At 40.5% G+C, this 21,218-nt stretch overlaps 3 protein-coding genes across 5 annotated transcripts in view; 1 reads left to right on the top strand and 2 right to left on the bottom strand.

The window, feature by feature from the left end:
* The window catches only part of arhgef15b (Rho guanine nucleotide exchange factor 15b), a 30,037-nt gene extending 10,939 nt beyond the window's left edge, over positions 1 to 19,098 (top strand). The window contains exons 4-18 of one of the 3 annotated variants that reach the window (XR_006368824.1): positions 74 to 116; positions 628 to 674; positions 1,329 to 1,603; positions 2,536 to 2,696; positions 2,796 to 2,948; positions 3,062 to 3,191; positions 4,422 to 4,496; positions 4,694 to 4,786; positions 4,865 to 5,019; positions 6,300 to 6,464; positions 7,662 to 7,744; positions 7,831 to 7,935; positions 8,240 to 8,400; positions 17,231 to 17,328; positions 19,016 to 19,098. Coding sequence is in view for 1 of the 3 variants with exons in the window: in XM_044098121.1 (XP_043954056.1) it covers positions 74 to 116; positions 628 to 674; positions 1,329 to 1,603; positions 2,536 to 2,696; positions 2,796 to 2,948; positions 3,062 to 3,191; positions 4,422 to 4,496; positions 4,694 to 4,786; positions 4,865 to 5,019; positions 6,300 to 6,464; positions 7,662 to 7,744; positions 7,831 to 7,935; positions 8,240 to 8,400 (1,646 nt within the window). In the remaining 2 variants the exon portion in view is untranslated. Of the gene's footprint in view, positions 1 to 73; positions 117 to 627; positions 675 to 1,328; positions 1,604 to 2,535; positions 2,697 to 2,795; positions 2,949 to 3,061; positions 3,192 to 4,421; positions 4,497 to 4,693; positions 4,787 to 4,864; positions 5,020 to 6,299; positions 6,465 to 7,661; positions 7,745 to 7,830; positions 7,936 to 8,239; positions 8,889 to 17,230; positions 17,329 to 19,015 lie in introns of those variants that run through there. The other 2 variants (XR_006368825.1, XM_044098121.1) reach the window with 2 other exon arrangements.
* On the bottom strand, positions 8,899 to 12,189 carry LOC122820571. Its single transcript, XM_044098123.1, has 4 exons — positions 11,582 to 12,189; positions 11,392 to 11,509; positions 11,235 to 11,323; positions 8,899 to 9,864 (listed from the first exon to the last, which is right to left on the bottom strand). Exons 1-4 carry the CDS (start codon positions 11,606 to 11,608, stop codon positions 9,112 to 9,114), a joined length of 987 nt encoding a protein of 328 aa, XP_043954058.1. The 5' UTR covers positions 11,609 to 12,189; the 3' UTR covers positions 8,899 to 9,111.
* Positions 12,294 to 16,223, bottom strand: zpax4 (zona pellucida protein AX 4). Its single transcript, XM_044098122.1, has 18 exons — positions 16,013 to 16,223; positions 15,881 to 15,936; positions 15,718 to 15,807; positions 15,466 to 15,590; positions 15,247 to 15,384; positions 15,101 to 15,166; positions 14,856 to 15,026; positions 14,688 to 14,784; positions 14,413 to 14,618; positions 13,987 to 14,346; positions 13,785 to 13,902; positions 13,452 to 13,657; positions 13,261 to 13,378; positions 13,017 to 13,186; positions 12,880 to 12,947; positions 12,679 to 12,797; positions 12,456 to 12,608; positions 12,294 to 12,392 (listed from the first exon to the last, which is right to left on the bottom strand). The coding sequence occupies exons 1-18, from the start codon at positions 16,132 to 16,134 to the stop codon at positions 12,349 to 12,351; spliced, it is 2,427 nt and encodes an 808-aa protein (XP_043954057.1). The 5' UTR covers positions 16,135 to 16,223; the 3' UTR covers positions 12,294 to 12,348.
* Positions 19,099 to 21,218: the final 2,120 nt, after the last annotated feature.

Raw genomic sequence — 21,218 nt, 5'->3', positions numbered from 1 at the left:
TAAGCGGGATCAGAATCTCCTGCTGCGCTGAATTGCTCATTATCTGAACCAATGCTTGTGTTTTTTACAATAGAAGAAGAAAGTAAAAGAAATGGAGAGAAAGAAGACACAGACCGGTAAGTTGTTAATGTTTTCAAGTTTTGTATTATGTATCTGTGCTGTTTTGTAACACTATCAAGTAACTATGCTGCCTCCAGTAGTTATGAAAATGTTGCATATGTCAAACATAACTTTTAAAAATTTTGGCTTTTCAATTAACACCTCGAAATTGCCCTCTGTCTCTTTAAGAAGCTCCTGATCTTTCCGACGCCCCACCTTCAGCACTTTGTCACAACAATGCTCCTCTGTTATGCCGTTTATAAACCGTTCTTAAGAGCGTTGGATGAGGGAATAACATTATAATGTGATATAAAATTCAAAAAAGTCAATTTTCCATTGTAGCCCCTCTATAACTAGTCCATGTAAACAGACTACAATTGGCAACAAATCATTTCTGACCTACATTGTGATTTTTCTAAGCAACGACGGGTGATGACAACACATGATGTCACTAATCCGACAGTTCCCCACAGAAGGAGAAGTAGCTGTGATAACTGTTCACGTCTCACTTTGTGTTTCCTGTCTCAGGTCTCCAGTCAGAAGGAAGGTTTCATTCCAGTTGTGCCTGACAGACGGTAAGGCTCAGATACAGCAGTAAAGTATCATTATTAACACAAGTGATCCAAGTCGCAAGTGGAGCTGAAAGCACTTCTGGTCAAACCCAAGTCTGTATAGAAACTTCTTCTGGTTGTATCTGTGTGCAAACAAACAACAGCCTTACACAATGAGTCGCTTCCCATTCAATGGTTCATTTTATTGGGATTTTATGGTTTACAATAGTTTAGATCAAAGCAATTTCATATAATATGAAGGCCTAGTCAAAGTCCAGACCTAACTCCAATATGAAATCTATAGCAAGACTTACAAAATTGCTTTTCACAGATGCTCTCCTTCCAATCTGACTGAGTTTGTTTCAGAATGAAATTTAAACCATGTTTAACTATACAAGCTACTTACATAGTATTTGCTGACAAGTTGGACATCACACACTGCTAGATAAATGTCAAAGGGAAGTTTGTCGGTTTGTTTTATTTTTGTTTACATTTTGCCAATCTGTGTGTAGACAGAAATGCACCCAGCTATCACCTGTGTTCTGTTTGAATATAAATAAAGTAATTGTTGCTTTTTAATTGAAGGGATTCATGTTCTTTTCTTAACCTTGTCTTTGCAACAATGCATGCTGGGGACAAACTAAACTCATTCTAAAACGTGGATTTGTCTCACCTCAGAGCCTCTGTACCAAACGTACAACGACTTCGCAATCAAAAAGGAGATTCGTCGACAGACCGTAGTCCGAAACATCAGCAAAACCAGCATGGACTACCCTATGGAACCTGTGACGCGCTTCAGCGATAAACCACCTGGAAAGTCAAATGAGAACTTTGTAGCCAGATTGAGCCCTGTGCCCGCAGTGAGTCACACCACCTTGTGGCAGGAACACCCAACCGTACGGGAGAGTGGACTGCTGGACCAGCTCACTGTTGACCAGATCAAGTACCAGGAGGTGAGGAGGACAAACACGCTAAATTATTATCTGCAAGTCATAGTCTTACTTTGTAAAAGTGATACTCATGTATTTCATAGAGTCCTTACACTTTCTATGTTTTAGCAATATCTGTGCTTTGAGGGTCGGTGACTGTCAAATGAGCAGTTTTTCCCATGACTGTTAATACCATAATGTAACACATGACACATAGCGCTTTATGTGTAATGAGTCGATATAACAGCTATCTGTGCATCCTTAATAGGTCTTAAAACATCTTATATTAATTTATCTAAAACTAAAACCTTAAAAAGTCTTAAATTTGTTGAGAAAAGGCTGTAAATATGTCAATCACAGGTTTTAAATGTGTTGTGGAAGGAATATTTAATCTTATATATTCTATGTAGTTTTTTTTTCTTCTCATGAAACTTTGTTGTTAGGCAAAAATTTGCTTGGCACAGAGACATCGTCTGTGACTTGAGGCGGTTACGGCTAACAGTCCTTAGCTGCTAATATAACCTTGCTAAGGTAGCCAGGTAAAGCTAGCTAGCTATTTTTGAGTCTATCATGGGTAATTTCTCATTTATCACCAGTTGGCTGGTGATAAATTAGCTAATTAGCATTAGACCTCTTCTGTTGACAGCCCGTACGATTTATTTGCAATTTTATTTTGTACGTTTTTGAACAATGTCTAATGGTCTTAAAAAGGTTAGGGAAGTAAGTGAATCATGCAAAAAACTTGTATAAAACACTTTTTAAAACACTTTTTGAAGTAAGTTGTTGATATGATATTCTAATATATTGAAGTATTTGCTCACTTATTGGTGACATTTCTGTGGAAGGATCAGCTTGAGTACGGGATGTTTGGCAGTTCTGGGAAACATAAGCAGGACTGAAGAAGTAATGTACGGTAACTTTATTCTAAAATGTTTGACTTTGATTCTTCTTGGTAGAGCATGTATGAGGTCCTGACCTCCGAGACTTCCTACCTGCGGTCCCTCTACGTTCTGACGGAGCACTTCATGGAAAACCGGGAGCTGACAGAGACAGTCATCATTAGTGACAGGAAAACCCTTTTCTCCAACATCCTGAAGGTCCGCGAGGTCAGCGAGAGGTGAGAGGTCACACCACGAGAGATACAGAAAAGAAAGAAAGGTTCCTGTTGCAGCTGGAGCTCTTATCTGTAGATGTTTCATGAAACCGTTTGCTGCAGGTTCCTGAAAGACCTCAAAGAGCACATTTTCAAGGAGATCGTTTTCCCAGACATATGCAACATCCTCCACTATCACGCCCAGCACAACTTCTCCACCTACATCGACTATGTCCGCAACCAGACCTACCAGGAAAAGACCTTCAGTCGACTCATGTAAGAAGCGACTTTCCCAGCACCAGAAACTGTTTGGATTGCCAGCAAATCAGGGTGACTTGCAGGAATACTAAAGCTGATGCAATGTAATCTGATTTTCTGCATACCTGCAGGAAAACTAATGAACAGTTCGCCACAGTCATCAACCGCCTTCAGGAGCTGCCTCAGTGTCAGCGGCTGCCCTTCATCTCCTTCCTGCTGCTGCCTTTCCAGCGAATAACTCGCATCAAGATGCTCATCGAGGTGAGCAGCATCATGCTGGTTTGGGTTTTAAAGACAGAAAAAAGGTGGAAGGCTGAGTTTCGCTCACACTTTAAACTTTAAGCAGTATATGCGCGACGTAGAATAATCACAATCTAAAAGATTGTCTAGAACGCAAAGAGCTACATTTGTAGCTCTTTCTAAAAAAGTCTGTATGCCTTTTAACTTTGTTTCAGATTTAAATTTAAAATGACAACCTACCAGGGTCATCTGCTGTGTCTGGAGAACGTGATAGAAACCTGGAAATCATGGGTTTCTGCTGTAAAATACATCTTGTTGCATTTATCACAGTAACTAGAGAGGCATTCACTTATTTAATAACACGCCAACAACAGGCTGTGGCTGTTCTAAACCTTTGTTCTAAGGGGAAATAAATGCACTTATAAAAGTTGATCAAGAACACTCTTAAAGTAAATATATAACAGTTGAATATTCAAATATGAAACAGAAGCACATGGGAAAGTAGGCCTCTTCACAAACTCATATCATCTAGCTTAACCTATAAAAAATATCAAAGATAACTCAGGGCTGTTAGCTGAAAGCTTAGCATACAGCAGATAATAATCTTACCAGTGAGTTTACAGTACATGATAAAGTTATGCAGGATTTCAGCTCCTGTGTCAGATATCTGCTGCATGTTGTTCCCTTAGTTTTCGAAGGTGGTTTACCAGCTCTGACATGTTTTCCTGTTGCTAGAGAGTGAAGTAGCATTGAACGTCACAAAAAAACGCCTGAAAATAATCAAGACTATTTAGTCAGCAGGCAGTCTTGTTCATTGGGTTTAATGTGTAAAGAGATGGGTGGTTTAAAACTTTTGCAAAAAGTTTTGTAAAAACAACATATTTTACTTATATGTGTGCCAAATGTGTAAAGTGTGATGATCATGATGACTTTGCACAGGTGATATATATTTCTAAACAGGCTTGTTCTGCTCTGGTTTAGGTGGTGAACTGAAGAATTCAAACAATTAGCTCCCAAAGGCTTTAAATATTTTCTGTCAGCACATTCAGGGCGAGTGACCCTTCTTGATTTCTATTTATTTCCTTGAACCAGTTCATCATGCTGTGTGACTGTGAGGAATGCCGTCACTCCAGAGTAATCCTCGCTTCCTCCTGACACACGTGGGCTCGCCTCTCCTCCACCGCGGGACCTGTTCAGGATCCGCATGGAAAAGAATGAGCTGCTTAAATAAAAGTTTGTTTGTCGTTTCAGAATATCTTGAAGAGAACAAAAGAGGGGACGCCAGAGGAGCAGACCGCCTCCAAGGCTCTGGCCTCTGTCTCTAAGGTAAACAACCCTCACTCTTCACTTTCCCCTCCGAATACACAGCCACTGCTTTACATAACTGGAGATCTTATATTAGCTATTGTGTTGGGGATGGATTTCCTGCTGAGTGAGGAATGATTTAAAGTGGCAGAGGGAGTTGTTTTAAAAAGCAAAATAAACATTTTGACTTTTTATTTCCCTCTCGATCAATGACACAGATCATTGATCATTGTAACAGAGACGTGGGAAAGATGAGGCAGATGGAAGAGCTGATTGAAATCTGGAAGGTGCTTGAGTTTGATAAGCTCAGGGTAAGCGCAGAGAGGGACGCCTTCAATATGTCCGCCTATTAATTATGAAGGGTTTAAACTGCATTCTGTCCTCACCAGGTCTTCCCGATCATCTCTGAGACTCGATTTCTGGAGAAGAAGGGAGAGCTGCAAGAAATGTCAAAAGCAAAAACCTTTGTGAACATGAGGGCCAAGTTCTCCGCGGTTTACCTCTTCCTTTTTAACGATCACCTGCTAATTACCGTCAAGAAAAGGTAACATAGAAAAGCTTTTGAAGAAACATTATCTATGATGCATTAAAAAAATACTACTTACTACTGAAACCAAAAGCCTACAAGCACCTCTTTTTTTCTCCCCTCTATCTAACCGTCTTTACATTTGGAGGAAAAAGCGCAAGCTAGCAAGCTTTTGAACCCAATCTGGTAACACTTTAACTGAAGGGGTGAGCATAAGGCGGACATGACACTGTCATAAACATGACATGACACTGTCATAAACATGACATGAAACTGTCATAAACACATCATAAACATGACATGACACTGTCATAAACATGTCATAAACATGTCATGAACATGACATGACATTGTCATAAACATGTCATAAACATGTCATAAACATGTCATGAACTTTTACATGACACTGTCTTAAACATGACATGACACTGTCATAAACACGTCATAAACATGACATGACACTGTCATAAACATGACATGACACTGTCATAAACATGACATGACACTGTCATAAACATGATATGACACAGTCATAAACATGACATGACACTGTCATAAACACGTCATAATCATGTCATGACACTGTCATAAACATGATATGACACTGTCATAAACATGACATGACATTGTCATAAACATGTCATGAACATGACATTGTCATAAACATGTCATGAACATGACATGACATTGTCATAAACATGTCATGAACATGACATAATACTGTCATAAACATGTCATATAAACATGTCATATAAACTTGTTGCACCAGTTTTGTGGCCAGAACTCCGGCAGTAATTGTGAAAACTTTTTCAAGGAAATCCATAACATTTGATGCAAGTCACACAGTTTTAAATAAATCCTATCCAATACCTGCAAAATGACTTCACATTTCTGAATTTGACTTGTTTTCCTAAATTATTCTGTCATGTAGTAATATATTAATAATTGAGGATTTAATTTCAAATATTTTTGTAATTGCTTTGCCTTTTAATACAACCTTATTAATTATCACTCACGACTTAACGAACGTGAGCAATGTCTTAACCACCTTTGCCGTTCTGCTGGCCTAACAGAAGGTTGAAAATGGTCTGAACTAATGTTTTTTCCTTCTGGCTCTGCTGGGAAATGACTTCACATTTCTGAATTTGACTTGTTTTCCTAAATTATTCTGTCATGTAGTAATATATTAATAATTGAGGATTTAATTTCAAATATTTTTGTAATTGCTTTGCCTTTTAATACAACCTTATTAATTATCACTCACGACTTGCTCTCTGGTTCTGGTTTGTTGTGAACAGTTCAGACCGTTACGTGGTGACGGACCACACTCATCGATCTCTGGTGCAGGCTCAGCCTTTGGATGAGTGTTTTGGTGGCGCAACCTACGAGAACTGCTTCAACCTCGTCATGCTGGAAAACCACCAGGGACGCGCAATGGAGCGGCTCCTCAAAGCCCCAACCAAGTCAGTGTTTTTGCATAAAAGCTAATCCCGAAAAGCCTTGATTTAGTAATGAGATTTACAAACTGAAACTCATATATTATTCAGGTTCATCACATAAAACCATGTGTCGCAAGTGTTTCTCTTGAGTTTAATGCTCATATTAGCTCATGCAGATAATAAAACCATAATTCTCAGAAAATATTACTAAAAATAAGACCTTTAAAAGAGATTTTTTTAAAACATGTTATATTATGGCCTAACCATAGAAGGCAATGCCACAGAAGATCATTGCTAAAGAAGTTTTTTCCTATCAGAGCATATCTGGGAAAATTGAGTGGAAGGAAAAGTCCTTTCAAAAGTTGAGGGGAAATTCACATGGGATTGACTATAGCTGGATTCAGGGCCTTAAGAGGCAACGGAGACCATTTGGATCTAGCAGACTTCACATACTTGGAAAAGAAAAACTAACTGAGAAATGTACGTAGGCGTTGTTGTTTCGAACCTGAAGATGAAATGAAGGGAGGGATTTTCAGCAAAGCAATGATCCCAAACACACAAGCCAAGGAAACTCTGAGTTGGTCTCAGAGAGAGAAAATAAAACTTCTACCTGATGGCCTGATCAAAATCTAATTAGAAATCAACCAAGAAGAGAAGAAGAAGTAGCAGAGGGCATCCTGAGGAAAGAGCGTTATGTGAAAATATCAGAGCAATATCAAGATATGAAGTTTTAATCTTAGTCTCAAATGGACAGTGATCCCAAAGATACCCTGAAGTTGCTTTAGGACAATAAAGTAAATGTTTAGTGAAAGACAGAAAATATATAGACAAAGATGACCTACGAACCTGACTCAGTTCCACCAGTCTTGTCTGGAGGATCGGGTCAGAACTTCAGCAAACTATTGAGAAGCTTCTGGAAGGAAAACGCAAACAAAAACGAGTCATACAGTGTAAAAGACAATTTCATCTATTACTAAGTAGATGTGAAGTTATGAGTTTGAAGAAAGATATTTGAGAACTTTGGTAATCCTGACCTAACCCCGTAAAAACCAAATCCAATTTGTGCAAATGATCAGTCATTCAGCTCCCTCCCATTGAGGAACATCAGTAAACCCTGACATGCTGCATGTTAGCGTATCAGAAGCTCTCATCTTTTCATTAGGAGGTGAAGAACATGAGGCTCCACTTCTGAGTCCAGTCAAAGCTCGTTTGTGTCAACAGGTCGGACATGCAGAGATGGTTGGCAGCTTTCCCCAGCACCACCAAAGAAGACGTCGACGAAGAAGTGATTTATGAGGACTGGGGTGAGAACAGCATCGACAAACAGACCGTGTGTGTTTGCTCTCGTTCCATGCTTACGGTTGTGTGTGTGTGTGTGTGTGTGTGTCAGATTGTCCTCAGGTGCAGTGTGTGGAGCAGTACATTGCCCAGCAAGCAGACGAACTCGGCCTGGAGCCCACTGAGATCGTTAACGTCGTCCGCAAAACCAACGAGGGTAAAAACCGGCAAAAAATGCATCATAGAAATTTTCAAAACATCTTTTTGGATTTTTTTTTTTTTTGCAAACATGGGATTCAAATATAGGTTGATTTGCTTTTGTTTCACTGATCCTCTCCATTCCTTGACTTTACGTATACACCCCCCTAATCCTCAAACCTTCCTTTAGTAGTTTATTAATTTTTCTTTTGACTTTCTTGCATGAAGAGAAAACCCTTCAATCTGCCCTTGTTTGTTGCCCGTCTTCTCCACTCCCCCCCTCCCTCCTGTTTGTTTTTTTTTTGTTGTCGTTTCAACTCCAGGCTGGTACGAAGGAATACGTTTGTCTGACGGTCAGAAGGGCTGGTTCCCCGATACGAACGTCATCGAGATCACCAACGAGCACGTCAGGAGAAGAAACATCAAGGAGCGCTACAGGGTCTCTCAGGCTACAATGATGGTGAAATACGGCAAGGCCCGCTGAGTACGTCTACACCGGACATACACTTTAAGGACAATAAGACGGAAGATCCCAGTGAACGCTGTTTATCAGCAAACGCCTTGTAAATAATCCCCTAACTTATACCACTGGAGTGACGCAGAACTGACACGAGATCTAAATCAGATGCTAAAAACGCAGCATGCACTTTTAACTATGCCTGGGAAACTGTACATGCCAATCATTTCTTGAGATACCAGTTGACGAGTCATGCACAGTCTCCCGTTCCTGCTATGTCAAACATCCTGCTGACTGTCACTGAGGCAGCAAAGTTTTCAAGAATCTGAGCTGTGAATTCACTAGAGTGAAGATCTGCCGATCACCTCTGGATATTTAAACCCGGTTGTGCTGGAATACTACGCCTCCTACCGTTCTGTAGAAAGAAAAATGTAAATATGTTGAAAAATGTAAATTGTAAAAGGGTGTTTTGATTAAATTAGCAGTTGTACTTTTAATAAAAAAAAAAAATTAAAACTCTTACTCTCGTGTTTGAAAAGGAAACATTTTTATTGAACACAACATATTAATGTCACAGTACAAACGTGAACATATATTTAAGACATTTTACAACTAGGTAAAAAAAAAGAATGACAAATTGAAGTCTTGGGGTTTTTCGGAGGATAAATTGCCCAGTTCGTGGCCTCCACAACCAAAATCAAAGACTCATTCCAAAACCGATCCTTTGGTTCAACACGATCACTGCGTGGCATCGAAAGTCGTCGCCTCCCTGAGGCTGAGCAGAACCTCCACAGCGTCCCCTTCCAAATCTGTCAGCATCCGCTCCTCTGACCTGCCCTCCACCTTCTCTTGTTCCAGTTTGCTGTCAAAACCTGTTGGACATGAGGTCATATCCTCCTGAGACCCGACGTCTCCGTTCTCCTTGAGGCAGCTTCCTTTTTGTGAACTGTAACAAGTTACTGATGGTGGGAAAGTCTGGCATTCTAGTTCTGTCTGAGAGGTTTGGGACTGCAGATGATCAGGAGGCATCGCTGTGTTTCCTATTAAATCCTCCACTTGCTGGAAGCTGCTCAATAGAGTGTTGGCAGCTTCATACTCTGCGTCTGACCATTTCTGTCGCTCCTCCGACGCATCAATGCAGAAAACCTTGTTTGCACCCTCCCGTGAACCTGTGCTAAAATCTCTGGGATTTGACTTTAAAGCTCCTGGGAAGTCAGCTTGTGCAGCGGCGACTCTCTCCTTGCTCTGAGGCGCCTCCTGGTGGTGGAGTTTCAACAGGTTGGTAATAACCTGGTCCTCCTGCTGAGTGAGCTGGATGACCACAAACCTCGGCTGCACCTGAGGAGGGTGGACGCCCTGGAGTCTCCAGCTTGGGCTGCCCAGGTTGTTGGTGGGGTGAGGTCCGGCCCTGAATGGATCTGGGCAGCTTGCAGGGGCGACGCAGGCAGACATGACGGGGGGAGGAGTGTTGAGCTGGGAGCAATCAAAAACCTGATTGGAAAAGTGAAAACAATTAGCAGGCTTTACGGTATGTTTTTTTTATTTTTATATATATATATATAAACGCAGCATCGACAATTCTTTTCAAGAGATGGGCCAAGTTTAATGTGGTAAGCCATTTTGAAACTTTGAAATGTTTAATTGTTTTTTTTTATGCAAATGATTAACTACTATTCATATATTTTTAAGTGTGGCCCTTTCAATCTTTTTAGCTCCTTGAGGTTTTAAACAAAATTATTGAAAAGTTTATTTCTGTGTTTGTCTACTGGTAATTATGACTTGCAGCTACTGAAAACCTAAAATTTTGAGTATTACAGGAGACAATACTTTTTTTTTCTTCTCCGAAGAGTTTTTGCGGCGCTAGTGGCTTGTATTTTTTGTGACAGTAGGCAGACAGGAAGGCGGGTGAGGAGAGGGGGGGGAAGACATGCGGCAAGGGTCGTCGGGACCGGGATTCGAACCCGTGTCGAGGACTGGAGCCTCCAAGCGTGGGGCATGCTAACCCCCTGCGCCACCACAGCACGGCCCCAAGTTTTTTTTTTTTTTTAATACAGAGATGTCAGACAAATGCATATTATATCCATGTTCTGTAAAGTACACACACTTAGCAATTGGACTGGGCTCCTTGTGCATTAATTTCCGCATCAGTGGCATGGAGGGAATCAGCTCGGTTGATGGAAGCCCAGGATGCTTTGATAGCAGCCTTTAGGTTATCTGCATTGTTGGTTCTAGCGTCTCAATTTTCTTTTGAACGTACTCCATAGATTCTCTGCAGGGTTATCAAAGCAGTACCGGTACCTTTGGCAGTGTGGGCTGGTACCAAGTCCTGCTTTTAAATTAAATCAGCTCATAAAGCGTGGCAGCAGACAGAAGTCCTCTGAAATGTCCTCAGATGATGGTGGAGACTTTGGACTCAGGAGAAGAAAAAGAAAAAAAAAAAGAACTAAAAAAGTAGACTAAAACCAGCATAAGAGAAGTCTCCTTAAACTATTTACTGTAGAAGTTTCACACTGGACCTAAAGCAACTTTGATTATGTGAACCTCTTCCTTTCAGAGGAGTCTTCAGACTTGATCTGAATGAAACAGCGGAACATTTCTATCACAGTTATCTATCCCTGTTGCATGTGCATCTAATTTCAACCACACATTTTGCCTTCAATGTCGTGTAAATATGCTTGGATACAGAAGTCTGAACAGCCAGCCAGCTTCTTTAGCAATGACCTTTTGTGGCTTTCTCGAGGTTTCATTAACAGTCTGCTGGATAGCTCTCCTGTCAGCAGTGTTCCCCATGTTTCTGCACTTAAACTCTGTCTTCCATCTTTTTAAAATTTCCTGAGATCTTGATGTACGGACAGACTCACCATTTTCCTACTCAGACTATTATAGATCCTCCTCCCGCAGGGCAGAGTGGGGTCTGTGTAGAAGAGCTCCACGGGACTCATTGGGTAACCTGAGGAGAAATTAGCTGTCACTTATTTGTTCAACTCAAACATTAACATGAACATAGAAGTGACCAACCTGGGTGAGCGTCTCCCTGAAAAGTGTGATAAAAACTTGTGGGCATGTAAAGAGGCAGGAAGGAGGGGTGCTGCAGAGTCCTGTTGGAGATGGGTGGCAGGACGAGCTGCCTGGCTCTCTGTTTCAGGACGAACGGCGAATGAAATTAATAGACCCCGACTGAAGCATTAAAGTCTGAGGGGAAACTCACCAATAAACGTGCTTCGCTGTAGCTCATGGTCGTCTAATTAATTCAAAGAAACGCAAACGGACTCGTGGTTTTAGAACCATCAAAAGTAAACAAGCTCGTTTGTTGCGTTTCCACTGGCGACACCTGCTGGTGGAGTGACGAGACTACGTTCGATGAAAAAGCGCGGTAAAGCTCTCAGTTTAAAGGAGAGATTTCCCAAATCATCGAGTCTCTGCCCTACATCATGGTTTAGATTCACCTGCGCCAGATTGGATCACCTCTTCAGCAGGCCATCAAGTTAGACAAAGGCCTGTTAACAAGCCAGTCATTTGATTCAAGTATGTTTGAGCAGGACAGCAGTTTGAGGCTCCCATTTTCAAAGGACAGAAAGAATCAAGCTATTAGCAAAATGTTACATTGGTAATCTGGCTATTGTGCTTTATTGCTGTGCAGGAATTTAGCCAGTGGGCTTTTCTAATTTCAATGTAGTGCATAATATTCAGAAAAGAAAAAATGTTTTCTGCAACAATGTCTGTACTTCGCAAAAGTATTAGTCATCCTGAATACTGCCACTTGTTCTACACCGATCCAGAGTAAAGAATGAAGTGCAAGTTGTAGTTTTCAAAAAACCTGATTCACAGGCCAGTTTTGCCTATGGACCATAGGTCAATCTTTGAGAAGGACACCAGAATGGCCCAATTTCTTGTTCATTCTGCTTAAAAATAGGCACAGCTACGCAACAGTACTTTAAGCTTTATTCATTGAAACAGTAAAAATTACAGACGTCCTCAAGCATAGTGAAGCTTCTTTACTTGCAACTTTCCCTTAGGCCCTACAAGTAGAGGAAAGAGTTAGACATGTTTAAAGTTTCAATTGCAAGAGTTTACTCATTTACCTTTACTGAATTGGCCGGGTTGGCTCTGAACCCTGTAAACTTTGATGTAACGAGCAGTAGGGTAGGAAGGAGCCAGGTACAAGCTGGGACTTCTGGTTATTTGGGGAGTAACTGTGGTTGTAATTTTAGCTGGAGTCACAGTTGTTGGAACAGCTAGGAGATACATTTAGTTTAATTGACATTACTTAAAACTACAGCCAAGTTCTTAAGCAAGCAAACATACCTTTTGTAGTTTCCACAAAAGGGATTATGGTGCCAACACCTTCTTTGTCAGATTCAAATTTGAGGGTATAGAAGAGTCGGTGGAGACTGGCTAGAGGGTACATGCACTGCACGGTCATTCTGTGGGGGGCAGGAGAGTTGAGACTGAAATTAAGACAGTACTAGAATGAGGTATGATGAAGTGCTGCCCTGCAGGACATACCCTTCAACAGTATTCTCAGAAGTGTCCAAGTAAATCTTGTTTTGATAAGTCACGTTTTCCCTTGCCAACTGAGGAGTGAACAAGAGTATTAAACACCTGACACTCTGGAGTTAGTTTTAATATTGGGTAAGCTTTACCTTAACAGTGGAACCACAACTGTGAAGTGGAAATGAGAAGAGCACTCGTGTGCCATCTACTTCTTTGGGTACACAGAAGCTGTTCACAAGATGGAAGTGTGCTGGCCTCTCACCATTTGGAACAGCAGACAGATCAACCACCACAGTCATCCACCCATTAGTTGAACACACTGTTTGAAAATAACCACAAGTTAGTATTCACAAGCCAAGCAACCTCCATTACAGTAATAAAGCTTTTTCTTACTAATGAACTCTGTGGTATTAAACAGGCATGTCTTGATGGCGGAAGTCATGATGTCAGCAGTTTCGCGATCCCTCACAAGGATTGTAAATGTCCCGAGAAAGCCTTTCAGACCAATATCCTTCAAGGAAAGGAATTTCAATGTCAGGCTTAAAAACTCAAACTTTCTGTATAGGCCTAGTTGCTAATATTACCGTGTATTTGTATCCATGTGTGAACAGTGGAACACTGAGCAGCAGACTTTGACTGTCATTGCTCATGGTGTAGCCATGTTTGGCTGCCAGCACTGGGGTTAGTCTGTCTGAGCCAATCGTGAAATCCCACAGGTAATCAAAAGAGCGATAAGCCAACTTGAAGTCAATCCCAGACTCCGTACAGACCACATCAAAAGATGGAGGAGCTGCAGAATAAAACGAGTAAGTTAAATATTTAATTTAAGGAAACCAAGTCTGGATACGACACCTCCAGACCCCACTAGGGAGAAGGGTGTTAGAAAATGGATGGAAGGAAGTCGGGATATGACTTACAGACAGCTATTAGTGCTGTGACTGAGATGGTGTAGTGGTATGGCTCGTCTCCAGGTGTGACAATCAGGGTGTAGTTTATGTCCAGCTTGTGCAACATGGCTGCAGTCTCTTTGGAGAACTTAAATATATAGAACATAAAATAAAATAAAAAAAGTTAGAACCAGGATTGCATTATGACCTCACTGTTCTTAAAGACACTTACCTCCTGGATTACAATTGGGTCATGCAATGGCACCTTCAGAGTGTAGCTGTGGCTTTTGTTGGAATGTATGACTTCTGTAAGGGTGTATGCGATGGCATCACTGAAGGGCACTGCAAATCCCTGCCCATTCAGCTGAACAGAGGTCAGCTCAACATCTCTGGGAACTTTGCCTAGATTGATTGAGAATGTTCCGTTTTCTACATCAGTTTGGTCTTCGGCGACAAGTGGAGATGACAGGAGGGGTGTAACAAGAGTCCTGCGATACAACAGCACGGTCTCTTCATGGCGTTCATCCACTGAAGTTTGTTTCAAGTAGAGGTTGAAGATGTAGAACTCAAAGAGGCCATCACTCACAAAGCTCTGAAATTGATTTCAGTTAGATTCAAGTCAAAAATGCAGGAGACTTTTATAGTCAAGTGTCTTTACCTTCCTGTAGCCTCCTTCAGCATTATAAGGGATGCCGATTTGGACAGTCGAGTTATACCTTTCCATAATAAATCCCTTCTGCACCGCAGCAGCCTGCTCCATAAGGTTGCCATTGAGGCCAAAACTAATCTGTGTTTTGCCAACACTGGGATAGAGTGCTTCTGGAGTGTTCCAGATCATATAGCCACTGTCATATGACCCTTCATCTGTTCGGAGAAAGTCATTTTACTAAACTGTACAGCTTTGTAAAAAAAAAAACAACTTAGTTTACACACCCTTGGAGCAAGCAGCCATCAGGTCAACCATAAAGACAACCCAGCTTTGCCGTGAAAACACTGTTGCATGGACCACCTCTACTGAAACCCCAGTCACCTAAGACGACACGCTGGTTAAACACCATGTTGGGAGTAGGACATTGCAAGTAGCTGGAAAGGGCCTTCTACCTCAGTAAGATAGGAGTCAGGTTGACCATATGGTGTACGAAACACAATCCTGTCATGGACAAGATCAACTATGTAGCCCTGCTGTCGGGCTTGGGACAGGTTCATGGGTGGCAACTGCGCATCTGGATTTTGAAAAGTCACCTGCCAGTCTTCAGTGGAGGGACTGTACAGCTGTAGAGACAGACAATTAGGAAGTTGCTAATCCAAAAAAAACAAAAAACCCAACTGCCATCATTGATACATACAGGGGTGAATGTGCTCCGGCCATCACTTAACCCAGATTGGCAGGGAAGTTCATTCCTTACAGATACCTGTGGCAACATAATTAGAGGGTTTAAAAAAAAGAGGGGTGAGGGCTTAAGGAGAGAGGGACACTTGGGGGAAGACACACCTCCATGTAGTTGACCTCACAGGTGACTTCTCTGGGTGACCAGGGCAGAGGGGATGAACAGGTCTTATTGAGTGCATAGTAAGCATCTACCCCTTTATAGGAAGTTATCAGGTTGAATCTAAATGAAAAGTCAGCACCCTGAAATAGAGTTGTAAATATTAGCCAGGATGCACAAGTAACCTCCTCTAAAAGGTCAGGAAAGCTGGTTTCCTTCGGTACCTTCTCAGTATGACAGCTGAAGTAGGATGCCCTGAGCTCCACAAGGCCCAGGAGAGAGAGAATACTGACACTGTAACCACATTTTGCTGCATAATGCTCAGTGATGGCATATGTTCCCGTTCCATCTGAGAGAAACGTCAAGCAAAGACATCTCATGGGTTACACAGTTAGTTATAAACATGTTCAGCTTAATTTGTCTCAAACCATTGCCATCCTCAGTGCTTTGAGCTGCAGCAGAACAGGAACACTAACCGACAGCCTCAAAGCGAGGAACTTCTCCAGTGGCAGCAAGGTCAACAGCTATCACGAAGTAACGATCATGGCACTCTAGTTGAAGAACACCTGTGGAAACGCATAAGTTATAGAGAATTCTTGTCTTAGAGTGTCACTGTAGGACAAACAAGGATCTACCAACCTTCCACGAAGAAGTCACATCCTGCAGTGGACCATAAGGACAGGAGTAATGCCACACTGTAGTTACAAAACAAAAAGTGAGAAAATGGCTCAAAAATCAAAACTTGATGTGCAATCAAGCACAACAACCTACCTAAACATCGACTTGAAAGCCATAGCTGTTGATGTGTTGGTGTCTAAAGCTAGCTTAACAGCTAACAAACTACACCTACTGAACAATACAAAGCACAAGTGAACCACTTGTTCACCAGACATGCACCATGCCCAGCGTTTTATGACACCATTTGTCCACAAAGCAACTAACAATCAGCTGCCTCCCAAGGTGCAACCTGTCAGTAATTAAGTCAGTGACAGAACACCTGCTGCCAGTATGAATAGCAAAATTTGCCCAGTAGTAAGGACTCAAATATGCCACTATTTTTTAGTACTTAAAAGAGATTGTAATGCTATTTTCTTTCAGCCATGCAGTTGAAGCTAAAAGGGAAAAGATTAGATCAATTTAGAAGCTAAGCATTTAACCGTTTTTTTTTTGTTGACAAATTTAATTATTGCTTCCTGTTCTGACATACTATACATATACTGATAGAAACACAATTTTAAAAATTTATAATTTCTTGCTTACATTTTCAGCTTTTTAAAAGACATCGGTTTTCTGTACTTTTAAAAAAAATCAATTTTGATACTATTGCTTATATTGTCTTTATCATCTGACTTCATGGTTATTTCTTCATTGATTTGCACTTCATGCTGTTCTGTCCCAAATTTTGTATGAATTAAAGATATTTTAGCCACCAATCATCAGAGTGAAGATGGAGAAACCAGTTTGCATCGGTTCTTTCAAAGAGCCACTGACACATAACAACCAGCAGGGGGCAGCAACGCCAAAGAGGACTGGTGCCACTCTTAAGAAAATAACATCAGTTCCCTTTTAAATATTCAGTTCTTCTTGAAGAAACATTTACATACTGATGTGTTATTTACTTTCCTTTTTGCTTTTCTTTTGGCTAAATGTATTTAATTACAGAACACAAAAATTAATCTTATTTTACTTAATAATCAAAAGGTATCTACAAAAAATTGCTTTTGAGCTGAGAAATAACTTTGGACACCCTATCTCTTAATAGGTATCCTAACTAATCTACCACTTTAATCTGTATGATGTTTTAAGAGTTTCTAGCATGTCCAGTATGTTTAAAGTCAACCTACAGCATCAAGATCTGGGCTTTATCTCAGCAAGACTGTCCACTTCTTAACTCTCAGTCAGTCATGTGGGGATTTACTGATATGTTCTGAGCAGTTTTATGGTGAAGGGTCTGGTTCTGTTTCAGCTTTGCCTTTTTTTTTTCCACAGGTGAGCTGACCAGGTCCTGCTGCAACAAATTATCTCCAGACCACTTCCCCCTCCATGCTTCACAGACTTGAACTTTAAAGTCCTGAACCAAGTCAGAGGTGAGATCTTGGTCTCTTCTAGGCGTTGTAAATGTGATAAACCCCTCCAACATTTTACAGCTGAGAGTTAGAAGAGAGGGAAACTTTTCTCGGACTGATGCCAGAGATTAGATGTTGGCCACAAGAAGAGTTCTGCTAAAGCCATAACAGAGACAGAGGGCACGATTACTGCAGCCGCGTTTAGGAGAAAAGATTCAAGAAGGAAGAAAGTGTCTAATCACATAATCACGATCAAACTGTACTGGACCAAGCACAGAAATGCATTTCTTAATAAAGTTCAACTTGTTCAGGATTTTGACTCATTGCCAAGATGAATGATACTAAGAATTCATCCATTAGTCATTCAAATGTATTATTAACTTAAATAAACCTTCACTAGTTTTCACGAACACCTTGGCAGGATAGACAGCTGATCTTTACTCCTCCTTCGTCCAGAGCTGCTCAGCTGGATGCCTGCCTGGAAAATGCTACCTCAAGTCAAGACACGTTTTGCTTAAAAACTGAGTAATCAGGTTTATCAGTGAGAGTCCTGGTGAGAAGGAGGAGGAAAACTTGCAGAAAAGGTCAGCAGCTAATTAAAGAGTGTTTCCAAAAGACTGAGGAGAAATGTTCACATTAGATTTCTCTAAAAATTAAATCAGTAGTTCCTTCATTCTTGATTTAAGACTTTTCAGAAAAACGTGTAACCTTTTTTTAAAACATTTGTGATTTTCATCTGATTAATAATTGTCTGGAGTCCACCACATTTGCTGGCACTAAATATTTAATCAAAAATAATCTTTTATTAAAGAAGCATAACCACAGAGTGGAAATTTGACAAATATCCAAGTGAGTTTGCTTCTGAAATTAAAGTTGCTACATGCTCTTGAAGAGCATTGAATTTCATTTTAATGTTTTCAAAGTCTAAAAATCTGGAAAAACTAAAACTGAGACCAGAAAAATCCCAGACTTGATTTTTTTCTCCCTTATTTAAAGGATAAAAGTCAGAATCTCTGAAGAACAAGCTGTTTTCCCTATTCGTCTTTAGATGAGGACTCTTTTCTTCGGTTAGTTCATCACAACTTGAGTTAGAATGAATGAAATTGTCTTTTTTGTTATTATTTACTCAGGTTATCTTTGATATTAAAAGTTACTTGATGCTCTGGAACATTTAAGTGTGACACATGTTCCCAGGTAGGATGGACCAGAATAAAACTAAAAGCATGTGGTGTAATATCACTTGAAACGTCTTCTTTGGCTATTTTTACAAAACATTTGTCCCTGTAGATCCTTTAGGATAGTTGTACCAGGTGAAGACATTCCCATCTTTAAACTATCTGTCAAAGCTCAAAGATAAAAACCAGCGGGCTCCATTAACCTTTCTTTATTTAATTTCTAAAAACAAGTTGTGTACTCGCAGCGTGAAATTTAGGCGTTAAATCCCTTAAATTTCATCTTGCTCTGACTCAAAGTGATTATATGAGCGGTGGGGGAGTAACATTTGAGTCACATCCGGTCAAGAACAGCACCGCGCAGCAGGCAGCTGATGGGACCCCTGCATGCAAAACGGCTAATTGGCTGCTAATTATGACACAAAATTAATATAATTACGTTAAAGTTTAGATGATATGTAAAGATGTTTCAGTGTGTGTTTGAATCACAGTCAATGTTTGTGAGTGTTTTGAGTTTGTTTTGTTTTTTGTCACAGTCAGAGATGACAACCGGTCATCTCCTCCACCAATCACATCCCTCCGTTGGCTTGAGGATGAGGGAGATTTGAAGATGAAGGACTCTATTTATCAGATCTGCACAGCAACCGTCGGCCATACGTCGCTTGACTTGTTGGAGTTTGCCAGATTCGGGACAGGTTCGGGGTTTGTGAAGATGCTTTGCTCTCAGATGAAGGTGCTCGTTGTGGCTTTGTGCTCTGCCATGCTGGCGCTCCACGTCAGCTCTGCTCCACAAATGGACGAACTCACGGAAACCCTACAAGCAGAACTGATCAGTGACAAGGTGAGTTCAATAACCAATAGATCTGTTCTGACTACATCGACACTTGGGAGATACTACGGACATTTAGTCGTTTTTATTAAAATTCTATTTGGCCTGTGTTGGATGAAAATAGCTTTGATTTGACAGATTTTTTATTTTTTTTTTTAAATAAGCCTCAAGCGTCTAGACAACATAAAAGTCGGAACATTTGCCTAAGGAACATGAATTATTGTTAATTTGTGAAATTCTCACAAACAGCTGCATGTTTCTTTAAATCCGATTGTTTTCCTATGTTGTCCATTTCCAATTACTACTCAGTCCCTTATTGTTCTTTTGGTTTTATACTTTGACCTTGCTTTGCATCTGCATACTTAATTTTTCCTCAATCGCTGCTTGTTTCCCTGAACCTCCACAGAATAAATATTTCTGTCCTTATTCAGTCACTTATGAAGCATATATGAGTTGGGAATGATGGGTTGGTGGATTACGTTTTCTTTTCCATTACATAATAAAGTCAGTAAGAAAAAAATTGAGATTCTGCTTTGTGTTTAAAGCTAAAATATTGAAATAACGTGGGAATGCTGAAACTGCCTTGTTCTTCACATTTAGTTTGGCTCAGGATGTTTGTGCGCCAAGAAAAACAGCATCTTTGTCATTAAATAAATTTGATAAAGTACAAATTTGCATCATTTACACAAGGCATGTCTGTCACAGGCCAAGATGTTATTTTGACATTACTATTCATGCTATTTCCACATTTTCTCATCTTTTAGACTTTTTTTTGCTATACTAATTTCATCCTTGATCTTAAAACGAGAAAGCTATAGCAAATATACCAAAACAACAACAAACAAACAGTTCCTCCACGTTTTTATTCCAAGTGGCACTAATACTCTGTTTAGTAAAGAAAAATGCCTTTTTGGAGGAAAGGCTGTCAATTTATAGGTTTGTCCACTAGGTGGCGTTCGCCATTCGAACAGGACCGCAAACTCAAAAACTTTTATCTGGAAGGGTGTAGCGACAAATGGACAAAGTGTGTGTGTTTTTAAGTGCATCTTTCAGGCTGAAGTAGTTTTAAAAGACATTATTTTCAGTAGAAAATATTAATATGTTCTATCTCTATTCCAGAGTTTAGGAAGGAGACATCTTTTTAATCCTATAGGACCTGTCCATGACGCATTATACATTTAATGTTGCCCACTTCTCTCAGGGCTTAATTACAACCCAATGCTACTATTTTCAGCAACTCACTAATGTATTAGGGTTTCTATTTACTTTTATTTATTCTCATAAAGAGTGGAGCTATGGAAACAGCCATTTAAGTGCACAAAACCAACCTAAAAATACCTACCATAAATTAGGTTGAGGTTTTTCTAAGCAATCAGACAGGAAGGGGGAACTAGTAGCGTCAAAATCTCCAGTTTCCCGGTTCTGTTCTCCTTCAGGATCTAACCGGCTTGCTCTTGCTGAGGTTCATGTCTGAACTGATGGCGTCCAGAGGAGAAGAGATGCTCCACGAGCAGGAGGAGGAGGAGGACGAACTCGGAGGCAGGCAGAGGCTGAGGAGACGTCACATCCGCTTCACCCACCGAGAGCGCAAGGCCGGTGTTCTGTCAGATAGCCATACATGTCGGAATAGCATACATGTTAGCATGAGACGCATTGGGACCATTCTGCAGGAGGTCCGCCAATAATTACGTTGTTTCAAACAAGTCACAATAAAAGTAACTAAATAAATTAAATTTAATGCTGCTGCAGCTGCAGTAAACTACAAAACACGTCCTAAAACACGCCCTGTTTAAATTCACGTCCCCCACTTCCTTAATATTTTTGGGTTGGATAACATGTCTGCTAACTTGGATAGCATGTCGTGTATGAAAACGCAATTTTTACCCACACTGAAACTGGGGCAAAACCAG

Source organism: Gambusia affinis, linkage group LG18, assembly GCF_019740435.1.
Source record: "Gambusia affinis linkage group LG18, SWU_Gaff_1.0, whole genome shotgun sequence".
NCBI lineage: Eukaryota > Metazoa > Chordata > Actinopteri > Cyprinodontiformes > Poeciliidae > Gambusia > Gambusia affinis.
Note: the sequence above shows the minus strand (reverse complement) of the source record. Positions and strands in the feature narration are given on the sequence as shown.

Bases quoted from the DNA above. Each gene is read 5' to 3' on its own strand.
- LOC122820571 (XM_044098123.1), bottom strand. From the start codon at position 11,608: ATGAGCTACAGCGAAGCACGTTTATTG. The intron at 11,510-11,581 runs GTGAGTTTCCCC...GTCCTGAAACAG, and splicing joins ACAGCGAAGCACGTTTATTG to AGAGCCAGGCAGCTCGTCCT. The intron at 9,865-11,234 runs GTGAGTCTGTCC...TTTTCCAATCAG, and splicing joins ATAGTCTGAGTAGGAAAATG to GTTTTTGATTGCTCCCAGCT.
- zpax4 (XM_044098122.1), bottom strand. From the start codon at position 16,134: ATGTCTGGTGAACAAGTGGTTCACTTGTGCTTTGTATTGTTCAGTAGG. The intron at 14,619-14,687 runs GTGTGTAAACTA...TTCTCCGAACAG, and splicing joins GATGGCTGCTTGCTCCAAGG to ATGAAGGGTCATATGACAGT. The intron at 13,379-13,451 runs GTAATATTAGCA...CTTTCCTTGAAG, and splicing joins CACATGGATACAAATACACG to GATATTGGTCTGAAAGGCTT.